Below are 26,976 nucleotides of genomic sequence, written 5' to 3'. Positions count from 1 at the left end.
ACCTGCACTTCAGCTACGGAATGGATACGAAACAAAATGGTAACCGCGTGACGACGTGATATTCCATTTCCGTGATTTGGCATAAAACATGTTCATGCACGGTCAAACGGCCTCCAAATTACTAGATATGCCACCTGAAGTACAAGTAGACATCGATGATTAAGATGGTTGTACTTAAGTTTACTTACGATCCGGAAGAAAAGTGAAATTTTCCATTCATTTCGGAGAGCTCCCCTCGCGATCTTGAACACGTTAAATTTCCGATCGTGTTTAATGTTTGAACGACGCGATTTCTTCTACATGCCCAGCGTACATTCGATGGTCCCCGTATCCCGAGTGCGATTCCGTTACCGAGCGCGCGCGATGCATCGATTATGATAATGAGTAGACTGGATCACGTTTGTAAACACATGTGCATTTCAAACGATAATAGGGAGTCGGGAACTAGCGCAGCTTTTATGGCGGGTACCAGTTCAAGCTGGTTCCCGATTCCCTTTTACAGTTCAAAATGCACATGTATGTGTTTACAAACGTGACTCATTATCATAATCGTGCATCGCGCGCGCTCGGTAACGGAATCGCACACGGGATACGGGGACCATTGAATGTACACTGGGCATGTAGAAGAAATCGCGTCGTTCAAACATTAAACACGATCGGAAATTTAACGTGTTCAAGATCGCGAGGGGAGCTCTCCGAAATGAACGGAAAATTTCACTTTTCTTCCGGATCGTAAGTAAACTTAAGTACAACCATCTTAATCATCGATGTCTACTTGTACTTCAGGTGGCATATCTAGTAATTTGGAGGCCGTTTTGAAGGTGAAATCTGATGTTTTTTGTTGGAAAATGTTGGTTTGGGACAGTGACAGGATGATGTTGTCCAGGTCGCGGTATTAGCTTGGACCCCACTATCGCCAGACCATGTCCAAAATGTTAAAAAAGGCGATAAGTTGGGTCCAAGTTACTCGGACTAGAAGAGGCTAAGCTTTCACAAATGACGCTAAATATGTGTCCCGAAACCCTAACTGAAATTGCACATCGTAATGGAAATATCACGACGTGGTTTCCATGCGACGGTGTGGTACGATTTTGTGTTTTGGCCTGTGCTTTTGCCTGCGTTGGATGGTCAACGTCTGATCTATTAAAAATGGGGTCCTTTTCATTTATCTGTTTGAAGGGGGTTCGAAAGTTGGTGATTTTTACTGAAGTTAGTCTAAAATAAGAGGGGAAGTGTCAACATTGATTGGTCACAGGCCAGGATACCGCCAGACCATTCCATTCTCATAATGGGGGTGGAGCATCATGTGATTTTCTTTTTCTGGTTTGAATTAAGATATTTCAACATTTTTTTCAAACAAAAGAAACAAAACACATAAGAATGAATAGTACAAAACTAAAAAATAATCTTCCCCTAAGAAATTAATTCATAATTTGCATTGATTTAGGCTTCAGCATGTTCAGTAAATTCATCCATTTGGGAATGGTTAATCCAAGGAACAATGCATCCAACAACACTGTTATGTAATGGGTACTAGAGGGTGGGAATGGAGTGGGGAAGGGGAGGGTAGAGTGGGGAGGGGGGGGGTTGGGGTAGGGGAGGGTAGGGACGGGATACGGGAAGGATGGGGACGGCAAAATGGTTTAGGCATCACATCTTGAGATGTAATCAGAACGTTCGATAATTTGGCATCCATGTTACATGTGAAACCCAACCCTGTCCAATAATGGGAGTCTCGAAGCTAAACTCTCTCACATCTTTAGCGGATGTTTCAAATTTGTTCATTTTTAATTAATATACCGGTAAATGAAGTTTTACTCATTTTTTTATCAAGTTTAAAGTTTATTACCTGATTAAGACTGAATTGTTTGTGATGGACTTATGATGGACTTGCAGGGACTTGTGATGGACTCGACTACAACACTGTTATGTAATGGGTACTAGAAGGATGGGAATGGAGTGGGGGAGGGTGGGGTGGGGTAGAGGAGGGTAGGGACGGGATACGGGAAGGATGGGGACCGCAAAATAGTTTAGGCATCACATCTTGAGATGTAATCGGAACTTTCGATAATTTGGCATCCATGTTACATGTGAAACCCAACCCTGTCCAATATGTTATGGGTACTAGAAGGGTGGGAATGGAGTGGGGGAGGGTGGGGTGGGGTAGGGGAGGGTAGGGACGGGATACGGGAAGGATGGGGACGGCAAAATGGTTTAGGCATCACATCTTGAGATGTAATCAGAACGTTCAATAATTTGGCATCCATGTTACATGTGAAACCCAACCCTGTCCAATATGGGAGTCTCAAAGCTAAACACACTCACATCTTCAGCTGATGTTTCAAATTTGTTCATTTTTAACTAATATAAATGAAGCTTTACTCATTTTTTATCAAGTTTAAAGCTTATTACCTTATAATCCATATATCAGTTTCACGTGTAACAGGACACCAATATTTTGGTGTCATTGTTACATGTGAAACCACAAAATTATTTTGCATGGATACTGTCTTGTGTAAAAGAAATGGTAACATGGCAAAATAAGTTGAACGTGTGGGTTTGCTTCCTTGTGTTTTACACGTTTGGTGTAGACAAACATTTTTGGAACAGACAATACAAGAAAAAATATGTATGAAGGGCCAAATTTATATAATTTGCCCATTTCATGTGAGTGAACAACAGCTGATTTCAATAATCTCATAACGATTAGCCAAAAAATGTATGAATTTAATTAATGTACTTATCAAGCCCTTTTAAATACATTCTATACTTGGAGCATATCAATTCTATAAAATAACAATGGGAAAGGTGATTCCTCATGTTTGGTGTCCATGTTACATGTGAAACTTGCTTTGCATCTGTTAATAAACAACACTGTTAAAAATAAAACGTTTGACAAGATGTCTCAAAATGGTTTATTATTTTAGACACTACATATATGTCAGCACCTAAAAAAGTTATTTTAGTGCTCTTCACATTATTTTGAAAAACTCACCCTCATGTCACACATTCTGTACCCAACTTTGTGGAATTACCCACATGTATGTAGCCTCAAGTACGCATGACTGATTAAATGTGCACAAAGCCACAGCGTCTCTTGCGTGAGCATCAGGAATGGGCGTCGATCTTACCGTACTGGTACGTGTATGTCAAGTTTGCTTGAAGATAAATTTCGGTATTATTTTGTGAAACACAGAATAATGTAGTGCGTCTGTGTCCCAAAATGTAGTGCGTCACATACACATACGTGTACATACCACTTGCCTATCCTCGTGGCATGTAGGACAACTGACGCACTACAGGTACATATTGTACATGTACAATGTACATTGCAAGTTCCATTCCCGCTCGTGGGATAACTACGGGTAGTATTGTTATAGTGTGTGCTTGGAATTACTGTAATGTCAATGGTCTAGACGCGGCCACGTGTCTGGTCTATGAAAACGCATGTCACATACAGGTATTCACTGTAACATGGAGATCAGTCATGGTGATATCGCACTGCGTTCATTGTGTGCAACGCGCGTATGGAACCTGCCGGCTAGCTTCACGCAAAGAGAACTGCAACGTCAACCGCTCAGTCTCATGTCCGACATACTGGTAAAACTTTCAGTTATCAAAGGTTACATCGCAGTGGTTCAATTTATTTCTCACACAGTAAGTTACCGTACAACCATTTATCTTTTTTGACTTATTGGCACGATTTTTTGCAAAAAAACAACTGTTGGCTGCTGTGATACATGGATCTGCCCTCTTCAACCCCCTCGGGGCGCATACATGTAGCTATGCGCCCCTGCAGGGGTGTTAAAGACATCATATTCCACATTCAGTCAACAATTGTTAAATAGTGTGCTTAACTTCAATGCCACACTGCATGTTCCAACTTCCACCCGTGCGTGTCATATGCGTACATGTACCGGTACACGCACGCATGTCAGACTTTTCAGCACGCATGTCGGACTTCTGTGCACGCATGCATGCATGTCAGACATCAATAACAGCTGTCAATGGTCAGACCCATCATGGGGAGTCGTTTACTGGAACGGTCTATTGTGTAGTGTAGCTACATACATGTACGTGTGCATGTGTACTGTGTAGCTACGTACACGTTTGGTAATTAATGTACCAGTACCGGTGCCTACTAAATGGTAATGTGTAATCTGATACCGGTATCTTCTAACTTCCAAGCTGCAAGTACATTTTATTTTTTTATAGGAGCACTCCAGAGTTGGGAACAAGTGTGAACAACCCTTAAATGGGCTACCGTGCGAAAGAAAAATAGTTCCAGCAGCCTACAGAGCTTGACAGGTGATACAGCCATCATGCGATAAAGTTACTGGTAAAAAAACACCATCAAGGCATCAATCTCAAGTATACAATTTCCTTCATTTCACGGGCGGCCGGCCTCCACCACACACCTCACATTTCACCTGATCACGTTTCAGAAAGATCCCGTTTCGGAGATAAAAAATTCTCAGGCCACATTTATGAAGGCGCAAGGTGTGGGTGAGGCTTTTGTGGAATGGGTCGGGATGCAAGCGTGGAAAAAATACCCTTGGGTGTAGAAGGGTTTTAACATTGTTAAGGTGCATGGCTACTGAGTACGAGGATCTGCTCTCATTTTTGGTGAACATGATTCCAACAAATAAAGTAATCAAACCAAATGAAAATGCAGTGTACATATCATGTAAAAGATCATTGTACATGTACCCAACAATTTCAATGGCATCCTGAAATTGTGTGAGAGAAAGATAAAAAAACGGATATATGTAGGGCCTATCGTCAAATGGATTTGTCACACTTGGGCCAGCTTATTTTTTGTCTACAAGTTTGCATATATATCTTACCCTCTGGCATAGGGTCCAAGATACCAGTACATTGTACCGGTACCCCAGTACATGTACAATGTACAGTGTACTTGGTAGGGGTTTGAATACGGTCAGCCTCGACTCCATGGGCGTGTGCGCGTTCCTTACACTAACCCCTGGCCGTGATGATGACGTAAATGACGCTGATATTCACAGTGTACTGCGCGTGCATTTCAAATATTGCACGCCGGGCGCGCCCATAATGCGCTCGCGTGCTTTGCACGTAAGCGTCACGTACAAATAAAAAAATTGTTATTCAAAAGTCGCGATGCCTGTACGATACGGATTATGGCAGCCTCGTTTTTTGCTTAAAAAAAAACCCTGTATCTTCGGTTGTAAAGGGACGAAAGGGGTTCGTACATTTAATACAATCTTTGCTAAATAACGCAACGTCCAAACGTTTTGTTCGAAAGGATTGATTCTTCAAAATCACAACTTTTAACATTTTAAAGATGGCGTCGGCACGTAAAACGGATAAACTGCAGCCTAACTATAATGTGCCATTTTTTGACACATTTAAATTACACAATTCCAGGGGTTAAGATCGCGCAAGGCGTGATGGGAAACAACATGGCGCAGCGCGATCGTACCCATGGGGAACGAGGTTGGAATACGGTACATGTACCGTTACTACATGTGTACTGGTACCGGTAGGTGTCCAAATTGGCTAAATAAATATAAAGTTCTTTATGCACTCATATGCACCCCGTTTGCACATATTGTACACGTACATTACTTTTAGGCCTGCGTACAAGTGGGGTTTGTGCATTTTGCAGTGAGACTCTTGAATGTGACAGCAAGTCTGCAACTTTGGTGTCAAAACCTTTAATCAGCAATGATAGCTGACAGTGACACACTCATTCCAGATATAACCAAGTGTGCAAATGACGTTATCAAATTTCAAGAGGTTTCCTAATGTGGTGGAACGAGAAAAAAATAATATTATCAGAGTATTTATATTGAACAGCTGATCAAGTGTACAGGTGCACAATCGATAGGGGTTTAATTAATTACGATTAGCAGACAGAAGCAGCAGAACTCGATTCATTGCAGAATATTTACTCTACGAGTCTGTTTATCGCTATACATGCGCCAAAGATCTCTGTGATACCACGAGCATTCTACCAAAAATGCAGCTGTACTGAGACACAGGTTAATCAAATTTGTTAATTAATGAGAATGATTGTCTTCTAAAGCGCCACGTAGCATCATTTGCAATTATCCAGAAAAGTACCTGCCGATTTAATTGATGGCAGGAACCTTGCTCAAAAAAGATGGTATACCGTAACCCAGTGAAATTACAAAATGTATACTGCCTGAAATGGTATCGTTTGGAAGAACAAACATGTACAGACCTGTACAACATCGAAGATGGTTTCAAAATTTACATGCATTAGCAACAGAATATTCATGAGTACAAAAACTTATGTATACAATGTGTACACTTTCTATGTTTTCTCAAAATGTAGCATCCACTTCAACACACTACATGTACATGTACAGTACATAGTTGAACAATGCACCCTTCTCAAGATTTTGAGCAATATTGTTGCTTCAAAAGAAACAAACAATTACAAAAAGCACACAATACCATCCCTGCATGCCCATGCGCAAAATGAAGGTCTTATGGGCACACAAAAAGCACAATTTGTTACATTTATTTGCGTATTCCTTGATGTACCATCTGGTTTACTGCAATGCATACAATATGAATTTTAACGGCGTAGTTCATCAAATGGTTGAAATTACAAGGAGCTTTGATAATAAATTTCACTATATGAAATAATAACTTCCAAGCTGAAGTTACATACATGTATGTGTACAAAGTCTCGCCATCTATAGTAGGCCTATACTGTACATTTGCTCTCATCACTGCCTGTAAAATTCATACAGACATGTGCAAATTATGCAAGTTTGCACAACTGTTCACATCTTGGCAACCTGAAGAAAATGTAAATATTTCGGGAGGCCAAATTGAAAATTCCACACGGATGAGCGGATGATCCCTTATCTCTGCAACCGGGAATAGGGCTCCCTGCGTCAACAGAGAAAATGTTCCGACAATTAAACATGGCCAGCACGGATGGCCGATAATGTGTTTGAAGTTCAAGCGATAAAAAATACTCCCAAAATCTGCAAAGTATAGCCCCAAGGAATGGCCATTACTGTAAGTGGGGGCATTCTATGGTACATAATCTACCGGTAGTGTTCATATTTATGTACCAGAAATGAGCACAGACACTGGACCAGCTCGTACATTGTAGGAGTTTCAGCTGATCTGCCGCTTTACTTAGGACAGCAAAGATGTTTGGATGAACAACAGTGTGCGGTACAATTAGAAGGGAGACTCTGTGTGCATGTAACTTCAAATTCCGCAAGGATGTTTGAATGATTTTGCAGGATTGAGAAAGGTTGAGTGTCCAGCCATCATGACTTTACGAGGGACTACCGGTAGATGCTCACTAACAATTTTTTACCATTTACTGTAGCCCCTGTACTGCCCCAAACTGCCCTGCCTGTGTTACTCCTCAATCCCCATACTGCCTCAAACTGCCCCAGCACTGGTTTTATTGCTTGAAGGAGAAGTAAATTTTATGTGGTATACTAAACCCTAACTCCAAAGGCATTTTTGTTAGGAACCTCAGTCCTGCCAAATCCTCCAACTGCCCCCTTAATATGTAAAGATAGCATGTATGGTACAGCCTCAATCCTGCGTGGTCCTTGGAAGGGTGACCACTGCCTCAATCCTACAAAATCCTCTGGCAATCACTGTCAATATATTGAGGCAGAGCCAGTGACACACTGGAGCAATGCGGAAGATTTCAAGTATAATATTGTAGGCCTAAATTTATGCATGGCTGGGAATAAACAAGGTCTGGCCTAAGACCTTGACACAATGCATCCTCTGATATCGGCTACACACTTTTTCCATTAGCCTCAATCCTGCAAAATCCTTCATTTTGCAACGTAGAGCATTTTGGAGGATTTGGAAAGGTTAGGGTTAAAGGGTTATCATTGTGCCATGCGATTCCTCAGGGATGCCAATGGGTTTTAACCCCAAGGCTGGAAAAATTTGACACATCGGATCGCAATCCACCATACCGATACATACATGGTACCGGTACTTGCAAAATGCAGTGAGTGGACTATCAAACATTGCACAACAATTTCTTCCTATTGGCTGAACGACGACATACCGTAAGTGATTGTTTTTGTTTTGTTTTTCTAGGTACGGAACACAAGGATTTATTTTTCTATCCTTTGAAGGAATGGAATGCCTGACTTTTTGTACAAAAAAAATTGATATACGGTAGCTGAAAAACTGGCATCCCTGGGTTCCGGCACAGCGGCAAATGTTGGATGATTCAGGAAGGTTTCTGGCTAAAAATGTGGGTATTTTGTAATAAGTACAATGTACATGTACCGGTACCTTCCCCTAAACTTGTTTGGTTGATGCACAAAAAGGACAAGTACTCCTCAGTCCTAGCATTTCAAAATGTCACCAGCATTTTAATAAAACCACCGTTTTATTAAAATGCCACTGCTGACAAGTAAAACTGGCAGCCTGAACACTGGAGCGGAACAGGGGCTGTTGATTTGACGGCAATTTATCACTGCAAGACAAATTTGCTCAAAATGTCTTGCCCTCTTCCCTTACCATCTATAGTGGCATGTTTAAGTGCCTGGGCCATTCACGTGAGTCACACTGCCTTGGTTGGGCTTCAAGGTTGAAATTGCAGTTATTGGTGATTCACTGGTATTATTAAGATGTGTGTAAAGACAGGTTGGAGTGATGGGGATCTCTCTAGAATGCAGAGGATGGCAATTTAATGGACAATGAATTTTGGGCTGGGAGAGCATCTGCCTAGATGCTTTAATGCAGTGATGAGACTGCTGTGCAGTGTTCGATAAGGTTTGTTTGTGTGAGTGTTTGGGACACTCTTGAAGGGTCCATGAAGTGCATTTTACACTGGAGCATGTAAACAATGTATTTGAAGCAAATATCCATTCCCCTGAAATGTACAAAAACTATCGGAGACATCCCTTTTGGTATTTTTTTTTTTTTTTGCGAAGTGCGCTTTCTTGAACATTTAAAACGTTTCCATTTAGTGGCAATGCTCTGACCATTTACAAAATGTATACTGGAGGGTGTAAAATGTACAGTGTGTATAGTATCTACATGTACATGTACATGTACATGTACCATACACAGTGTACGGTGTACAGGCCTACAGTACTTCTCAGTTTCTCCAGTGATGTTGAGTACATTCTTTGTGTGATACCCAGTACACCTACAATGTGCTTTGTTAGGATCCTCTTGAAATATCTGGAGTGAGAAAGTACCGGTATGCATTAACATGTGTACATGTCACATTCTCTTCAAGTACTGCATACCGGTACCTGTAGGCATAGGCCCATACATTACATACTACCAACCGGTATGTGCATCAATTGGTGTAAATGCTGGCCACGTATTAAAATGGCTGAACCTTGAGTAAAAAACAAAATTCAGAATTCAGAATTTTAAATTGGAAAGGGGGTTAAGAAACCACTCCCCATCTTTGGGTCTTAATTAGCCCGGATGAAATTCTGGAATTAACGATTCTCGACGGCAAGGTGGCACGCTGGCAGTGGCACAGACAGAGAGACCAAGTTGGGCACTGGATCACGAGCAGCACTCAGTGACTCAGCTTCGGCCCCCAAGGCTATAGAAGGCGAGAAGAGGCGTGGTCCAGTCTCTTATTAAGAGGCCAGTGTGGCGGGGAAAAAAAAACAAGATGAAAAAAATGAAATTATGAGAATGACACAGGTGCTGGATCACAATGCATTCAAGTGATCTGTTTACTTTTTGTGTTTAGTTTAATTATGTCCGTCATGCACATTTGTGAGGCATTCTGCAAAATGAGATGGAACTGGGTAGTGGGTACAGGCTGTATAGCAGAGAAAATTGGAGAGAAAAAACTTAACGGGGGGGGGGGCGCTATTTGTTTCATTCTTTTTCTTTTACATTTTTTAACATGTCGATATATTCTTACGCAAACTTTAAACAGCTATAACTTGTCAACAGAATATCTGATTGGAGTGCGACAAATAGTATTTTAAGGGAAATTTTATTATCTTTCCTAATACCCACAAATCTTCATTTCATCCTCTTGCCCAGTTTTGTTTCATTTTGCCAGAACGCATCACATTTGTATGAACTTGAGTGCAATGTCGTGTATGTGTGCATGTATGTTACACAATACCCATTTCCAAGATTTCCCCAGTATTTTCAAGATTGTGTGAGATTTTGCAGAATACAGAATATGTACTGTACATACTGTACATGTACCGGTATGTACTGTAGCAGAACCGCTACCCAAAAAAAACCCTTCAATCTGCAAGTCGTCCAGGTCTCTAGCTTTACCAATGTGTACCGGTACATGCCACTCACAGACCAATACAAAGCCCACAATGCATGACAGACCTGTACATTAAACACTTTAGCACTAGAAGTCTGCATTGTGGCTCAAAACTTCTTTTTCATGGAGGATCTTCGCTTCAGCGTCCTTCAATGGATCACAAGGGAGGATAAAGCCTAGCTGAGGCGGGAGTTTTTCTTTCTCCAGACAACAAATAGTGTCAACTGTCCCACTGTCCCCAAAATCAATCCTCTCTGATAATGGAAGAATTCAAGGCACAGTATCCTGCACACAGAGAACTTTCAATGAGAATTTGACGCATATACACAAGCATTAGTAAGGTGTCTAGATCTGAAAGGAAACCTTTTCGACAGGCACTGCATATGTGCAGTGCACAAATACATACACACTACCACTACCATACCGTACCGGTACATCACAATTGTTCACATGTGTCCTGTGATGATCACTGGAACTTACACAATTTATGAAATTACCCCGCAACATGTTGGATTTTATTTGAAAACACAAGAGTAGATTTAAAACTTCCTAACAAAGTGTCCAAATGGTAAACATTTCTAAAAGACCCTGAAAAAGCAGAACTTCCTTAATGTTCACTCATTTATCCTGAAATTGAAATGAATACATGAATCTTCAACAGCACTGTTTTCAGATCAATAATGTCCGTGTCTCTATTTTTTGGCCGAATACATCTGGTAACAGTACTGTGTGCACAGCTGTACTGGCCAGCAATTGCAGCAATTCTGCAAACTTGTACATGTTACATGTATATACCCGGTACATGATATGCTGTCAAACATTCAAACTCAAATGATGTACTTACAAATGTACTGTGTCCCCTGGAACGGTCGATGGATCAATGGGCACTGTCAGTCCCCGCCCACTGCAGACCACCTCCCTACGGCTCGACCGCCTACCTTCACGACTGCGCCCCTCTCGACCTCCCTTACGGCTCACCAGACTACAGGTGCAGCTGGAGGGGCAGGCGTCAGCCACCCCAAGTGACCCCAGGGCGGAGATCACAAGCAGGGCAAAGGTCAAAAGGCACAGGGCGTTGGCCGGGCGGAGGCCGTCACGGAACCAGCGGGATGCGGTAGTCATGGCGAGGGTTGAGGATGCTGCCACTGAAATGTATCCATGCAAGGAAGGAGGACCTGGATAGCTGGTGAACCCTAGCTCAATCCAAACTGTTCACACTGAGGAGTAAACCCAAGATCTTGTCACTCGGCCATAACGATGAACTCCAAGACGTCAGTATTTCCAAACACTGGAGGTGGTGACCTGATGGAATATCGCATGAGTCATGCTACTACTGCACTCTTTGTGTTGCACTGTAGACGTAGATCCACAATATGTCAGTGTGGGTAGATCAACTCAAAATGTTGTGATGAAAGCTCTTCAAGCATCATTGCCTACTGCCAAATTTAGCACAGTGCGTGTATGTACAATGTACGCATCCATCCATCAAGCTTCCATTCAATGAAGTGCTCTCACTGCCAAGTTCTTCAGTTCATCTGTTTAGGGCAAAAAAAATAATATATCCGGTAGACTTTTAAAAGTTTATAGTGACCAATTCAGTGATTCTAATGATTGATAATAAACAGTTCTTCCACTGTATAAAATGTAATGTACAGGTATAGTGCAAATACCTGGTCTCTTGAACTTAGGCCAGAATACCAGTACTTAATTTGATTCACATAAATAAATTGTAGGCCCCCTAATGTTTATAATTTATAGCCTTTTCCATCGTATCAACAATCTCAAAGTGCTTTACAATTAGGCCTATTCCCCCGCTCATCAGGCTACGAGACCACGCGGCAGCCGATATCAGCACACATTCGGTCCTCTACCCTCACATGGGTGGAGAGGCAATTCGGGCGATTCACAATGCAGTGCGCCACCAAGAGTTTGCCATGGAGAGTTCATTTTCAAAGTTTTTGGTCGACAAAACACGGCCCATTTGAATGAGTGTCAATAGACAACTTGAGCTAATTCGTTATAGATTGGGGAATACGTTCTGACCGTACAAAAAACCACCACATTGATAACAAGAAAAGAAAGGGCAAACAGATCCTCGGACCATAGGCTAACGAAACTACTGACCGGAAAAACGAACAATTTCAAATGTCCCGCGCTGCGAATTTGTCGACCATCTCCCACAATGCACTTGGAAAATTGCACTCTCCGTGGCAAACTCTTGGTGGCGCACTGCATTGTGAATTACCCGAATTGTGTCCTGCCCAAGGGCACAAACACTACATGTATGTTCCTGGCAGGGTTGGAACCCACGCATCATCGTACATGAGTGAAACACTGTAGCCACTGGACCAAGGCATTCTATTAAGGGGTGATATTTATTGAGTAGTTTCAATGTTTTGTACTGCTTTCAAGGCTGCAAACTTGGATGTTCGCCCCCCCCCCCATTTTTAAGCGACAAAAATAACTATCAGTCTTTCCCAGTGCAGAATGATTTAAAACCTCCAAGAATGCCCCAACAATAAAAAGGGGTCAAGGTCAGAAGGAAAGCTTTATTGGATGCTCGTCAGATTCAATCAATAGTCCTGTCTTGCTTCAGATACTGATGCAAGGTTGATACACTTTGCCCAACATATTCCCAGGCATTCTCAAACTGGAGATGACTTCTGAGGTTTGACTCGTTACTGGGGTGCATTTAACAACATATTGTGATCTCATCTTTAAATTTCTCTTGGGAAAAAAACGATAATTTTAGCACAACCACAACAATGACAGCAAGATATGTGGGTGAAAGATTATGAGAAATCTTTGAAAAACATAACTCCTTTCAGCTTTTCTGAAATAGTCTCTAGTGCATCCATTTTTTAATCCCGGAAAGAAACGTGACAGTGATGTGATTTGAGTGTCATATTAAATCCTCTCAACAAAAAAGGACATTGCCCGAAATGACAATTCACCTAAATTAAAGATGATCTGTCTGTGCCATTTTGAGGTTTACCCCCAAAAACATGTTTTTTTTAATGTGTGTGTATAGCTCTACACAAGTTATTCACTTTTTAATGAGAAATGGAACCACAAAAATGGCAGACATTTTGTTATGGAATAAATTACTTACATGTACAAGAATTTCAAATTCTTCGCGGCCCAAATACATGTAATTAAGTTCTGGCATGGTAGACTGGTTCCCACTCCTACCACCATCAATAATGTAGGGACCAAGAAATAGAATGGCCGGATAATTTTCATAGGTCACTTCAATTTATGGATACAGGTTAATTTTGCAAGGAATCCTACAACAACCATTTTCAAGATTCAAAGCTCTTATTCTTTCAGAGGTTCCCATCTTTAAAGGTACAACATTTGCAAAAATCAAAACTACCAAATTATTATGAAATACCTTACTTGACTGTAAGTGAATAATACATGTAGTCTGTCTCAAACATCCTGTAAAATCATGGCACCTGATGTGCTGTCATTTTCAAGAAAAGTGGAATTTTTGTATCAGTTTCCAACAATGGTCGGCGGAGTGATGGCGGACCATCGTTGGATTTACCAAATCTTTTTGCAATCGGTTACACATCCATGAACGGGTGCAAGCCAGCTAGTCTTGCTCCCTGACCAGATAATTTCCCGCCGTCTACAAATTGATCTGTTTCGTCTGAAGGTGGGTCAGGGAAGCAGACTACGAGAACAGCATTTTTTTCTTGGTTTTTCCAGCATCTATGAACACAAAACTTTAAACAGGTCAGTGTCTACATAACGATAATTGCTATAAAATACTAACCCCAAATCCGTCCATTTCTGAAAATGACAGCAAAAGCAAAAGTTGTACATATTACAGGCACCTTTAAGAGTATGGCCTGAAAAAAATTAAGCTGTCAATGTTCGGTTAATTTCTAAACAGAAACCAGTAGCCTATACAATTTCTATTACAAGCTTGAGACTTTTTGACAAGCTTGAAACAACAGCACCAACATTGGTGTTGACAGATAAAATACAGCATTCCCAGTAAAATTTAAAGGGTTTCAGGTGTTGTTTTATTATGATGATGGCTAAATTAAATGATACCAAGTGCGTATTGTCTTTAGTTTTGTTACTGCAATGAGTGTATGATTTGATATTATCACTGATTAAAACAATAAAACCATTTGGCAAGATACATGTACAATGTAGGGCCTATAGTTCACTTACAAACTATAGGCCTACATACTGTACAATGTATCTGCACAATGCAACTCACTAACGTTTTGGTTGTAGTGGTAGCCATGACATGCCAGTAAAAGGTATACTATGGACACCTAATGTGATGAGAGGCAACATCCTCTCATCTTCTGGTATTCCACTGGTTGCTATATTCCTTACTTCGCACACAAAAATCTGGTTTTCATTTTAAATAGCTTTTCAAATAACATAGAGCCTGATTTCCTGAATTTTGTATTCAGGTTTGTCTGTTTTTTTTCCCAATTTTTTTGTTAATGGGGTTCCAGACAGGTGGTAATAAAAAAGGGTGTTTTTTTCTTGGGTAGGGAGCCAAGAATATAAAGGTCAGTCGGAAATGAGAACCAAAATAATAAAAAGAGTAATGGACCCTCAAAGCTTATTTCACAGGCTCCAAAAATATGTACAAAGTCCTACGTAATGAGGGTTTATGAATGGAATGAACGTTAAATCATACAACCCTGAAATCTGAATGTAGCAAACGGAGCAGCTCTCAGTAAGGTCTGCAGGTATATTCATGGGTGATGCATCATTCTTTCGACAAGTAAATACAGAATAAAAGAATTAATTTAAAATTGACAGGAATAATGGAGCAGGCCTAAAGGGCTATGGTTGCAATTTTCCTGTTGGAAAAAGAAAAGACCATAAAGACAAATAAGAAACACAGACACAGAGGTGATTAAGACTCCATCTGTATGCATGAGATCTTGTACACAATTTAATTGATTGCCCGCAGGTGTAGGGTACTAGTATAATACGCCACGGCCAGCGGGGAACTACGACATGCACAAACCTGTTCATCTACATCAACATTTTAAGACACACAAATGATACTATGTGGACTTTGATTTCATCAAATGCCTTCACAATCTTTAAAATGAAATTGGCATAATTAGAAATTGAATCAATGTTCTTCAAGTTCATGGCTAAGATACAGCGCGCGAGGTACGTCAACATGGTCAAGTCTTCCTCCATGGTCAAACAAGTTATGGGGTACAGGGTGCATCACTCTTCTTCAGTCATAATGCAATGAAGACGACGTCCAACCAGGGCTAGGGGGAAGTCTAGTCCGAGTAACTAGGACTCTACGGATCGCTTTTTTAACATTTGGACATGGTCGCCCGACCATGTCCAAATGTTCAAAAAGCGATCCGTAGAGTCCTAGTTACTCGGCCGACCATGTCCAAATGTTAAAAAAGCGATCCATAGAGTCCTAGTTACTCGGACTAGGGGAAGTCCAGTATTTGAGCCACATTTACCATGTATATGGGGCTAGTGGCGCTGCATACGCAGCGACCGGCGCAAGACTATTGCACTCCATGCTAGAACGTACACACTGTCATGACTGTTGACATGAATCAAAATCATTGAATGCATACAATGACTGAGCTAGGTGAGCACTGAGCATATCGCATGCATGGTGAGTGAACAGAGCCCCAGATTGCAATCAAAAACGAGAACACCTCAACTTGCATTTGGATCTGAAACAAACAGTGTTCTTTTACTCACACTAATCCAATGATGCTTACCATACGACAGTAGGTACTCCAATCACAGAGCAAGGAACAGAATCATCCCAAACACAGTGTGAAAGAAATCTTTATTTTCCAAAATACGACCGTCATTCCACATACATTCCACCACGGAGTATCCTAACGAACACTGTTGTTGTGTGCATGGGCCGTGCGCGCATTGTGTTGTTTACGTACAAGTGTATGCATAAGATACCAGACCGCATGCGCTATGCGTGTGTAGTGTACATGTGGTCAATGAACTGACGTCACGGTGCAGAAAAGCATAGAGAACTTTGATTGGATGCACCATGGAGGAATAAGAACACATTTCTTATTCCTCTCTAAATGCACTAAACATCCGGCGTAAGTAAAGAAAATAGCTAAATATTCCAGGGACTCATAACATACCATCAATTATAAAGGCGAGCCTTTTATCTGACCATGAAACAACTTATTTTGGAGAATATTGTAAAATTTGCTACTTTAATTTTGGAGGATATTGTAGAATTTGCTCAGAATTTAATAATTTTTCCTTAATATTTTTTTTAGATTTTGGGGATTTGCTCAAAATTTCCTTTTTTTTTCGTTTTCCTTAGGAATCCCTCCGAAAGTAAACATTTCCTTAAAATGTGGACATTCCATTGCACTGTGCTGGACGTCGACTACAACGCCCTCTATCGGTTGGGAGAGGTTATGCTTTTTAGATTGAAAAAAAGGCGACGTTCGTCGCGATGGATTTCATACTTTTTTAGTCGAAAAGCTAGCCTATTTGGATTTTATTTCGTTAATGCAAGTGGTCCCTGACAAACAGTGATAATAAAGCTGCCGCTATGTTTCAAGCTAATGCACGCGCATGAGGTACGCTCGGATTTTTTTGGACAGCGCTACCGACGTTCCTAAGACTAGATTTGATTCATGTTGTTGGTACTTGATAGCGACCTATTGACCACCGAAAGGTTTAACTGCAAATGCAGAATGCAGAATGAAATCGTAGTCCCTAGTATACTAGTATATGCCACCCATCTTGTTGGATTAATTGTCTGACATATTTTCCTTTGTCTTTTTATATACATTCGTCCATAATTATATTTTTTTTCTCTAAACGGGAGGCTGGCAGCTCCACAACCAATTTAATGTGATCAGGTAAATAACTACGATAAAAGAGAGACAGTTACAAGATTGAATAATTTAGCAGTAGTGGTGATGGTAGTTGATGATGTGAACGGTCTCCCCCCCCCCCTAAATCAATAGTGGTGACTGAGAAGGGTGCATTTGTACACTTTTAGTTAATATAGTGTTAGAAAAGTAGAGAATACAGCCGGCCGTCACAACGACCTTTATCATGCTGCCACCATTTCAGTCATGTTCCCTGTGTCCAATAATAGACAGAATTATAATGTTTTTGTGCAAAAAGGAACCAGACTATTTTTCCTTCCAGCCTCGCTTTGATTTGAATGGGGAAAAAATTCAAATGGCTGCAACATGATAATGGTCTATCGGGCATGGACCGCATGATGGAGGCATACCGTCGTATGGAGTTCAACTTGAACTGTTTTGCATGGGGCCTTTCGAAACCTAGGCTCGATCACTGACTGCGGAATCGGGACTTTAATAATGTAGTCCTTGACTTGGGAATTTGGGAAACCCCGGCTTTGTGCGTCCTCATTCTGCTTTAGCATAATCAAATACTACAATAATGAGGGAGGGGGGAAGTCGGTGCATTCCTATTTTGTTTCAACATTAAAGACCTCTTTAGATTCTGAAGCCAGAGACCGATGAAACCGCAGCTGGATCGAAGTCGACGTTTTGAAAACACCACGTAAACAACTTCAGTCCCACCTGCCAATCAAAACTTTTTATTGTTTCACTTCCGACCAATAAGATTCACTCCCAGCGCGAGCGCGTGATCAACACTCAGTGATCTTATTTCGATATCTATCCTCGTTTAAAGAAAATAGGCCGGACTGTTATATCAAAAATACAAATATTGTTGTCGAAGGACCAACATTTCTGACTTATTTTGCGAATACAGTGCAAAATGTTTACGATAAATTGAAAGAATGTTAAAATATTTCATTTCGTCGGATTTGGTTGGAAAGTCCAGCCGCGTATGAATACATTCTATAAGACTGGACATTTTCGTGTAAAATGAATACCTAGCCTTATCACTTACTTTCGGCTGCTTTCTGCGATTAAGCGCGAGAAAGTTTTGCAGTACTTGTGCTCAAAATTTGGAACGAATGGGCTGCACTCGTCTTTTGTCCACAAAAATTACATTTTTCCAGCGGTGTACAAAGTTACTCTTCTCACCAACTCAAAGGAAATAATGTGTGCAAGACTTCAGCGTTAAGTCGTGGACTTCTGTGGAGCATTTCGTTGGGAAAGGCGAGCTTCAAAATGTGTCTATTCCTTCCTCCGTGATCTACGGGAGAGTCGGCTGTGCAGACGGTTCACCATGTACGCTATACCCGTGGCCGGCCGGGTTGGTTTCCACCCCGTCGTTGTCGCTGTCCTTTTGAATTATCTCCTCTCCAAGGTCTGTTTTCTTTTCTCGGACTTCTTACCCTGCATTTGTCGTGAGTTAAACTTTATGTGGAACAGAAACCTTAACTGAAATTTCACGGTGAACGTTTTGGAAAATGAACCACGGCCGGGGTTCCACCCGGTCGCTGCTCTTTTGAAATTCGCAGCTGTACTCCGAATTTCACTATTCAGTGCTCGGACGTCTGATGTCCATGCATTGTCGTGATTGAAAACTATGGAATAAACCTTAAACTTAACTTTCAACGAACATTGCGAAAGACGAACCAGACTGTCATTAAATGTGAATTTGCATCTATTTTACCTGGGATAAAACTAAATCTAGCCCCGAGCAGTAGTAGGCCTACTCTGTTTAAAAGAGCAACAAACACTTGAAGAACTTTCAAGAAATTGAGAAAATACAGGAGTTGCACTATGAACTAAAACTGGGAATGATCTCAAACACCAGTATCATGGATTTCCTGTTAACTGCCAGTGTGGATTTTTTTCTGTGGAATTTATCGTATGGACAAGTTCGGAATTCGAAATTTGGTAAGTCAAAAGCAATTTATGAGGTAAGTGGAAACTTTTTAAAATTGCAGAAAATTAATGTGTATAGGCCTAGCATACTTGCTCTTGCTAATCATAAGAAAAAGACTTCCTCATTAAGAGATTTTGTGTCCATATTTTTCGTAAATATTTTTCGTAAACTTTACATTTCGTAAATTGCAAAAATAACGGGTACATTTGAAAAATGTACTCCGAGTCTGCCCCTCCCTTTTCAAGTTAAAATTAACTGGGTCTTGGCTCCATAAACTTATTTCTGTAATCACTTGTAATGTGTTTGTTGACAGGACAGATTGTATCCTTGTCATAATTGCTCCTTGTGTAAACTTGCCGCTTTATTTACAAGAAGATATGTCCAGATTTCGAGTACATGGAGTATGTTACTCATCCTGTAACTTATACTAATTTTGTAAAAATAATGGATTTGGTTGAAAATGTATTCCGTGCCTCTCCTTATTATACAAATTCTGGTTCGGAGCTTCAAAATTATATTTTCTGTGGCCAAGTTAATGTTTCAGTGGACATGACTCACTGTATAATTACCCCAAGTTGGCCCCTCTTTTGCATTCCAAAATTAATTGCCTCCGAGCTTCAAGTACATGTACCAATATTCTGTAGCCAAGTCAACTGTTTTTGTCTACTCGAGAAAAAGTATTGATTTTCTCCCTGTGGTATTGTCTGAAGTCAACTAGAGCGTAGAGGGTTTAATGAAAGAGTTTAACACCTGTGAATTCCTTATAAGGCGTGTCTCTGGCCCCTGCGGCCGTAGTAAACAAGTTGTTTGACCTTTTCACCCTAAGTCGGCACGTGGCTGCGTAGGGGCTGTCTAGACCTATTGTTCTGTCCGGTGAAGTTATGCGAGAGGCACGCGCCTGTTGTCAGTAAAGCATTCTTCTTCTTGTATAGGCATGATTATTCTTTAATATTTTCAGCTATTCTCCACGCGTGTAATCAATTAAATTGTGAAAGGCAGACTTCAGGTTTAATGTTCTTATAGAAACTGGAGATGGTGAACAAAAATCAAGACAAAAACACCGTACCTCTTGGACCCAGTCAAAATGATATAAATGAAATGACATGGTCAACCGAGAACTCCTGCACTTTATTTCATCTTCGTCACAAGAAAAATCAGGTTTATATAAGATATTTCTTAAATAAGACCAGTTTCTCCTTCAAGGCAATAATATCTCTTCCTGATGAAGCATGAAGTATACCCAGTTGCAGGAAATGTTTATTTAGGAAAACGTTATTCCTTTTGAACAGATAATTCGTCGCAACAATCTCTGACCACTAATGGAAAACACCAAATAAAGAGACAGTGGTCTAAAGTGTTTAATATCCTTCAGAAAAACAGCTTCTCTTCTTCAAGCAAAGATAAGTTTCGGCGTTTCAAGAAAATTACAGAAGCAGCCAAGGAATGTGAAGTTAGAATTTCCACTTAAATCTTCCTAGTCAAGTGTCCTGCATGATGTCTTCTTCGTTTTGAATGTAAACTGTTAAACACCACTATAAGTGCCCAGGCTGCCTTCAAGAAAATTTGTCAAAGGTGACACTGTGTGCCTTGTCAACTCACAGTTGTTCTGTTGAGGCTTTTTGGGGTCATCGAGGGGACGGGTCATAATGTACACATTATCTGAATTTTTTTGTAGAGAAATAAACAAATAAACGAATATAGGTTTTATAAATAATAACTTTTAACAGACAACAGTTAATCAAATGCACCAGTTTAAATATGATTAAAAATGAATGTTACATTTGTACTTAGTAGATCAAGCATATGGTGGGGCCGGGGTGGAGTGTGGGGAATTAACTGCAGCACGGCGGAACGCAAAGCGTTTTAGCAAAAAGCTTGAGCAGGCGCTTGTATAAGTGAGTTTGTGAAGTTAGTTTGTGTGTAGCTGAGTATTGAAGTTGAGTATTAGGTCTCTTGTGTGAGTGAGTTCTGAATGCGGAAATACACGTGAATGAATGAGTGAGTGACAAATGGTCATTGTTGAGAGTGTATCGATGACTTGCCCGTTTCCGATAAAGTTTTGGGAAACGAGTATTCGGTCTCGTAGTCGGAAACTCGTATTTGGACGCGCACGTCACTGAGTAGGTCTACTCAGTCTCCGGTCTCGGTAAACCGTAGCGGTACAAAAGTATCGACTCGATCGACTCGATACTGAGATTCGTGTCTGTGAGAAAGTGGGAGTTTTAATGAGCCAATGAGATGTGTAGGACAGTTTATCGTGAGTAATGAGTGATGAGAAAGAGAGAGAGAGAGAGTATCGGGTTCGAACATTCGATTCGATACTGAGACTTAGTCTGTAAAGAAGTGAGTTCGAATACTGTGAATAAATTATGGGTTGTGAATAATTAATAAAGAGTGGTGAGTTGTGAGAAGTGAGAGTATTGATTCGATGATTCGTTTGAATATTGTGTATCTATAGGTTTGTGAGTGGTGAACTTGATGAGTGGTGAAAGTTGAATATAGTATCGATCGCTGAAATCGCTTTCAGTTGAGACAATTAAATGTGTAATTATAGGTTGATGAGTGGTGAACGATAATGGTGAGTTAAGAGTGGTGAGAAATCGAGTGAGTGAACAAGCGATACGCTGCAGCGTGCTAAGCAATTACAGACACAGTTCGCGCGGTAGGTAAGCTATAGCGTGGGGCATAGGTTACCGGGGAGGGGAGCATAGGGTTTTAGAAATAAAACAAGTTCATATAAAATAAAACGATTTGAACCATAAGTCATAGTCTGAAATAAATATACTAAATACATACACTAAATAACATTACAGCTTTAGGGAATTGTCATGAACCAATACTTATTGCATCCTTGTGTACAACCGGGGGGGGGGGGGGGGGAGGTCTAAATCCTCAATAATGAACAGGAGTCTTCTGTGGTGCAAGAATGCACAAGTTGCTATATGCTTCATAAAGAACTTTAAAAATGTGCACTCCATCAACAGTGTTTGTCCACCATAGAAAATGTTCCCTTTGTCTTTATCATGAGAAACCACAAGTGTCTCCATCGACAGTGTGCGAAATATGAACAGGCCTATCAGCAAGGAAGATACTCCAGCTTCTTCAAGTTTCGACAAACTCTTTTCGTCAATCAGTGGTCTTCGTCATATAAAAATCGTCAATTTAGCCCAAAGACATTAACTCTGTATGCAGGAAAAGCTACTCACAATATGGCTACGAGAGCACACTCAGAGATGACTCCTTCAAAAAAATCGCAAAAGCAGTAATGTATTTTCGGAGTTCTCCGCATGAGTAACAAAAATCCCAGTCTTAATCGTAATGTGGGCATGGACGTATTAAGTTATAACACCATGAAACATGAGAGAGGATAACGTTTCGTCACAATATTGGAAACAAGCCTCGGTGAACTCATTTTCTTCTTCGTGTTCATCACTACCTGCAATTTCGACAAGCTCTGCCAGTGCCAGCTCTATCAAGAAATCTTCCAAATGTCTGGTCTCCCTGGCCCTTGAAGCTATATTTATCGTCTATAGGGTCTCGATTTGTGCCGGATTTTGACATGTGTCAGAGAGGTTTGTGTAATTAAGCTCGGCAAGTGATATTTGGTGTTCTGAAAAATTATTGGATTTTTTGGAGTTTGGCTTCTGGATATTATTGCCTTAATATCCAGGGAAGTGGGGAAATGATTTAAAGATCTACAGGATTACACCACTTTCATATACACACTTATAAATGTAAACATGATAACCATAAACATTTTACAAATAATTTTCAGTTAATGAGTATAATGTAACTTTAAACAAGTATTGTTTTTTTTTAAAATAAACCCCGGTGGGTTTTGAGTGGGGATGTAGAAAGGGTAACTGCTCTCAGCACTGCAAAAGCGAAGCTCAACTCATGCAGATTTGGCACCAAAAGCGCGTTGTGCGCGCGAAATAAAGGATGGTTATTATGATAGTGATGATGGTGGTATTGTTGTGGTGATGTGCGATTGTGGTGATGCAGCGGGTGAATGTACTTTAAACGTTAGCACCTTGGTGAATTTTGTGAATTGAGTGTCAGTGTACCGAAGACGGAAACCGTACTAACCGTGGTAGGCCGCCGACTGTATCGGTAAAACGTCGCTCAATTAATCGCTCGGTATATCTCGGTTTAACCGTCGATTCCGCCGTTTGTTTCCGTCTTTGTGTGTGATTGGTAAAAATATATTGATGAGATTGAAAGTTTGATGCAGATGATTGAAAGTTGATAAGTGATAGATTATTCTATTGTGTTGATGAGGGATGAATCATAAGCCGCTTAGTTCTGCACACTCACACCTGCCGCATAAGCAAGCTAAGCGACATGCTCAAGCGCAGCCTGAGGAAATTTCGTGGGATATAAGAGGCTCGGGAAAATAAGTATAAAATAATGTATAAACAAACAATTGAATATGTTACTAATTAAATTGAGATAAAGAATTTCCATCTTTTACCTCTTATGTTATGTGTGAAGATCTACGAACCATTATTAAATAGAACTATGACAATAACAAAAACCAAACAATTCAATTCATTACATAAATTAAAGAAATGCAATTTTTAGTGGGTGTGGCTGGGTCGGCTGTACTGGTCCTTCAGTATTTATGGTTACACGGTAAAGAGATTGACGTTCTGAAAATGCAGCAGTAGTGTAAGCTCCTGCAAGGTTGGCAACAAGAATATAGTTTCTCCATCAAACATCTGCAAACGCTGGAATCTTATTATGGAAACAACTACAGTCAGCTATTAAACTTCTCAGTGACTGAAGAAAACCCTTCAAGACATTGAAGGAAATTTAATCTACGGATTCGCTTCTCCATCTATACCAGAGAAAAACAAATTGTACAGTGGAAACCATCAAGAATAACAACCATGCAGCCCGGAGATCATGATGTCGTTCTTCAAAAGATAATGTCAAACAAGGCACTTATGCCACGAAAAGTATATACATCTTCATGTTGGAAAACACAGACAACTGCGATGAAAACAGTAAAATATCAACAAGAATGAAATCACCCCAACACCATCCACGTTAGTTATGTTACAGAGTTCCTTCACTCTCGCATTGTTGAAATATTCATCCTACCTCGGCCACACGTCATCTCAAAGGGAAGGAGAAATCGGCAAGTATAAAGCAAAGAACTATTATTTTGTAATCTGCTCACTTAGAACGAAGATTGCAGTCCAATCCTGCAGATGTACAAGAAATATTTCAGCTGAAATGATGCAACAAGCAATGGACAAGAAACAAGATCAGATCTTCAAGATCAGAAGTTTATCAATGAAAAAAAGATGATCTGCATCAGTTCTGCCAATTAAAAAAACAACGTTTAGCGCTGCGTGCCAGATGTAAGACGGTCTTTCAGACTGCAAATCTAAAAGAATATTCATGTGGGTATAGTTTTCTTGGTAGAGAATTCTTATATACCCCACACTTTTTGACCAGGGGGATGGGCTATTGAATCACCCCCCACTTTTTTGTGATGAGAAAAAAATGAAGATTTTGAGGTATTTTCCGAACGTCCCAGCCACTAAAATGTATTAAATAGCACTGAAAAGTGCAGAAACAAATGATAAAGCCTTTAAAATATGTAAGCGCGAGTATACATAATTGATAAAGAGCGTCCCCTAGTATAGTGTGGTGCCCAGTCCCCCCCCCCCCCAATCGCCGGCATAGACTTACGCCACTGGCCGTCATTGCACTTGCGTGGTCACGATTCTAATCATGCCACCGGCTAACATTAATATAACATTGCATCATAATGGCATCATTCCCTAGACTTAGCGTAAGTACAAGAAAAGATGAATTTCCCCAAGCTAGCTAAGGGAGCTGAATTAGAATCAGACAAACAAAATTCCCTCGTAAATAATTGTAAACGGGTCAGTAGTTTGATACCTCTATATAGGGGAAACTTAGGGGAAACTTGCTAGAATTTCACTCAATCAACGCGATATGTCAGTGCCGGCCGAAAGACGCGCGACCAAAACAATTGATTGATGAAGTAAGGTTAATTGCTCGTAGTCAATCGGAATAGTCAACTGCTCGGTACATCAGAATGAATTGTGGAAAAGAGTTACGTAACAGCATTCATGTGTATAGTGCGATGCTGATGCATCTTTCGTGCAGCTTTGAAACACGAAGTAACTCTCCCACTGCGGAAATAAGGATTATGTCTTAAACGCAAAGAGAAAGCCGTCTGTTAAGCCGTCTGACAGCGAACCCAGGGTTAGGGGTTCGAACCCGCTTGGTGTCATTTTTTGGTTTTCGATGCCTGCGGTTCTGTCATTTAAGAGTATTAATTTTCCGTCGTCATTTACCAACAGCAGTTAGCTCGGTCGGTCGGTAAGCTGACTCACAAGTTGGGACTGTCTGCGAAGTCCAGGTTGGCATCTGCGTATAGGTACGGGGTTCTTTTGCTGACTCGGCAGCAAGGCTTAGGGTGCCACCTCGTTTCCTCCCTTTATGGTGCCTGACTTTCGAGTTACATGGATGGTCAGGGAAGGAGGTGTGGTGGGCCGGGTACCGAGTCCCGGAAGAGTTCTATATTGGAAGTCGGTAAGGGGCTCATTGAGTTAGGGTCATAAGTCCGACTCCTGAAGACTTGGCCATCGCCACATAAATTTTTGTTTTATTTTCTTTCTTTTCTATCGGAGGACAATTGCAAGAATGATTAATTTGTTATATTGAGAGCTTGTACTGTAATCGTTCGAAAGTAATTTTTAAAATTGCTCGAAAACACAAAATTCAATCTAGCTATATAATATTTTTATTTCATTGTCGCAAAAATGCATGTACATGCTCAGTACCTTTGCGCATACCTTGTTCAGGCCTGTTCCCTGATCCCAGACTGCGGGGGGGGGGGGGGGGGGTGTATTTAAATCTTATATAGTGGAATTTTTTTACATGCGAGCGCGAAGCCCTGAAGGCGTGGGGTCCGGGGACGCTCAAGAGCCCCGGGAAATATTTGGATTGCAGATACTTGTGCCATATTTTCTATGGGGAGCGCTGATAAAATCCTACAATCAGGCACAATATATTAATTAAAAGTGTACAAATGCACCCTTCTCACGACTGTCCATTTAGGGGGAGACCGTTCGCATGTACGTCACATTCTTACTTTTTGCTAGTGCAATCTTTTTTCATGGAATTTTTTTTTTGGGGGGGGGCCAAACAAAAAAATTGGGGGGGGGGGCTAAAGCCCCCCTAGGCCCCCCCCCCCCCTAGAACCGCCACTGGTTTTGAGCAGCGGTGTTTATTATTTACATTTTCCACTTTGTTCTTATTCCCTCTTCCTTTCCCCTTCCTTCTCCATTCTTCAAAACACTGGTGCCTAGGGCCTACGAAACACTTAATCCGGGCCTGGTTAGGCCCCGTTATGTTGAAGGCAAAATGTACCAGAAATGGACGTCAGAAATTTGCTACTTGAAGATCCAACTTGGGATTTGTTCAATACCACATCACACTTCATCGAAAGAGTATCCGTCCACAAACCGCAGACAAGTTCCCTATGGATTCATCATGAAATATCAGTAGGTCTTCTTCCATCGTCGTCATTGTCTCAATATCAGCAGGTGTTGAACGTCCATGTCAGCAAGAAATCATTACTTTTGCATCAATCAAGCGGTCGTCTTCGTGGAAATTTAGTCTAAAGAAATTAACCCTCTATACAGGAAAATCTGCTCACACTATGACCACGAGAGAACATTCAGAGATGTCTCTTTGGAAATATCTCGCGAAAGTGGCTTAGTGTACGAGCGATACAAATCCAAATCTTCATCGTCACCAAGATGTATAAACTGCAGCCTAAAAAGGTAAAATTCACAAGATCACAGTCTTCGTGAAAAGTGCTCAGAGTATCAAGAAACCTTCAAGAAGTCAAAACGTCGTTATTTAAT

The 26,976-nt window shown here is 40.8% G+C and overlaps 1 protein-coding gene across 2 annotated transcripts in view; it reads right to left on the bottom strand.

Annotated features, from left to right (window-relative positions):
- Nucleotides 1-16,219, bottom strand: part of LOC119739926 (adhesion G protein-coupled receptor A3-like) — a 64,798-nt gene extending 48,579 nt beyond the window's left edge. Inside the window, exons 1-2 of one of the 2 annotated variants that reach the window (XM_038215068.1) lie at nt 15,995-16,219; nt 11,115-11,805 (exon numbers count right to left, since the gene is read on the bottom strand). In XM_038215068.1, the coding sequence (XP_038070996.1) occupies nt 11,115-11,392 (278 nt within the window). In that variant the 5' untranslated portion in view covers nt 11,393-11,805; nt 15,995-16,219. The remainder of the gene's footprint in view (nt 1-11,114; nt 11,806-15,994) is intronic. The other variant, XM_038215067.1, reaches the window with a different exon arrangement.
- Between the last annotated feature and the right edge of the window lie 10,757 nt (nt 16,220-26,976).

This window comes from Patiria miniata, unplaced genomic scaffold (genome assembly GCF_015706575.1).
Source record: "Patiria miniata isolate m_02_andy unplaced genomic scaffold, ASM1570657v1 HiC_scaffold_4, whole genome shotgun sequence".
NCBI lineage: Eukaryota > Metazoa > Echinodermata > Asteroidea > Valvatida > Asterinidae > Patiria > Patiria miniata.
This window is presented reverse-complemented; position numbering and strand designations above follow the sequence as displayed.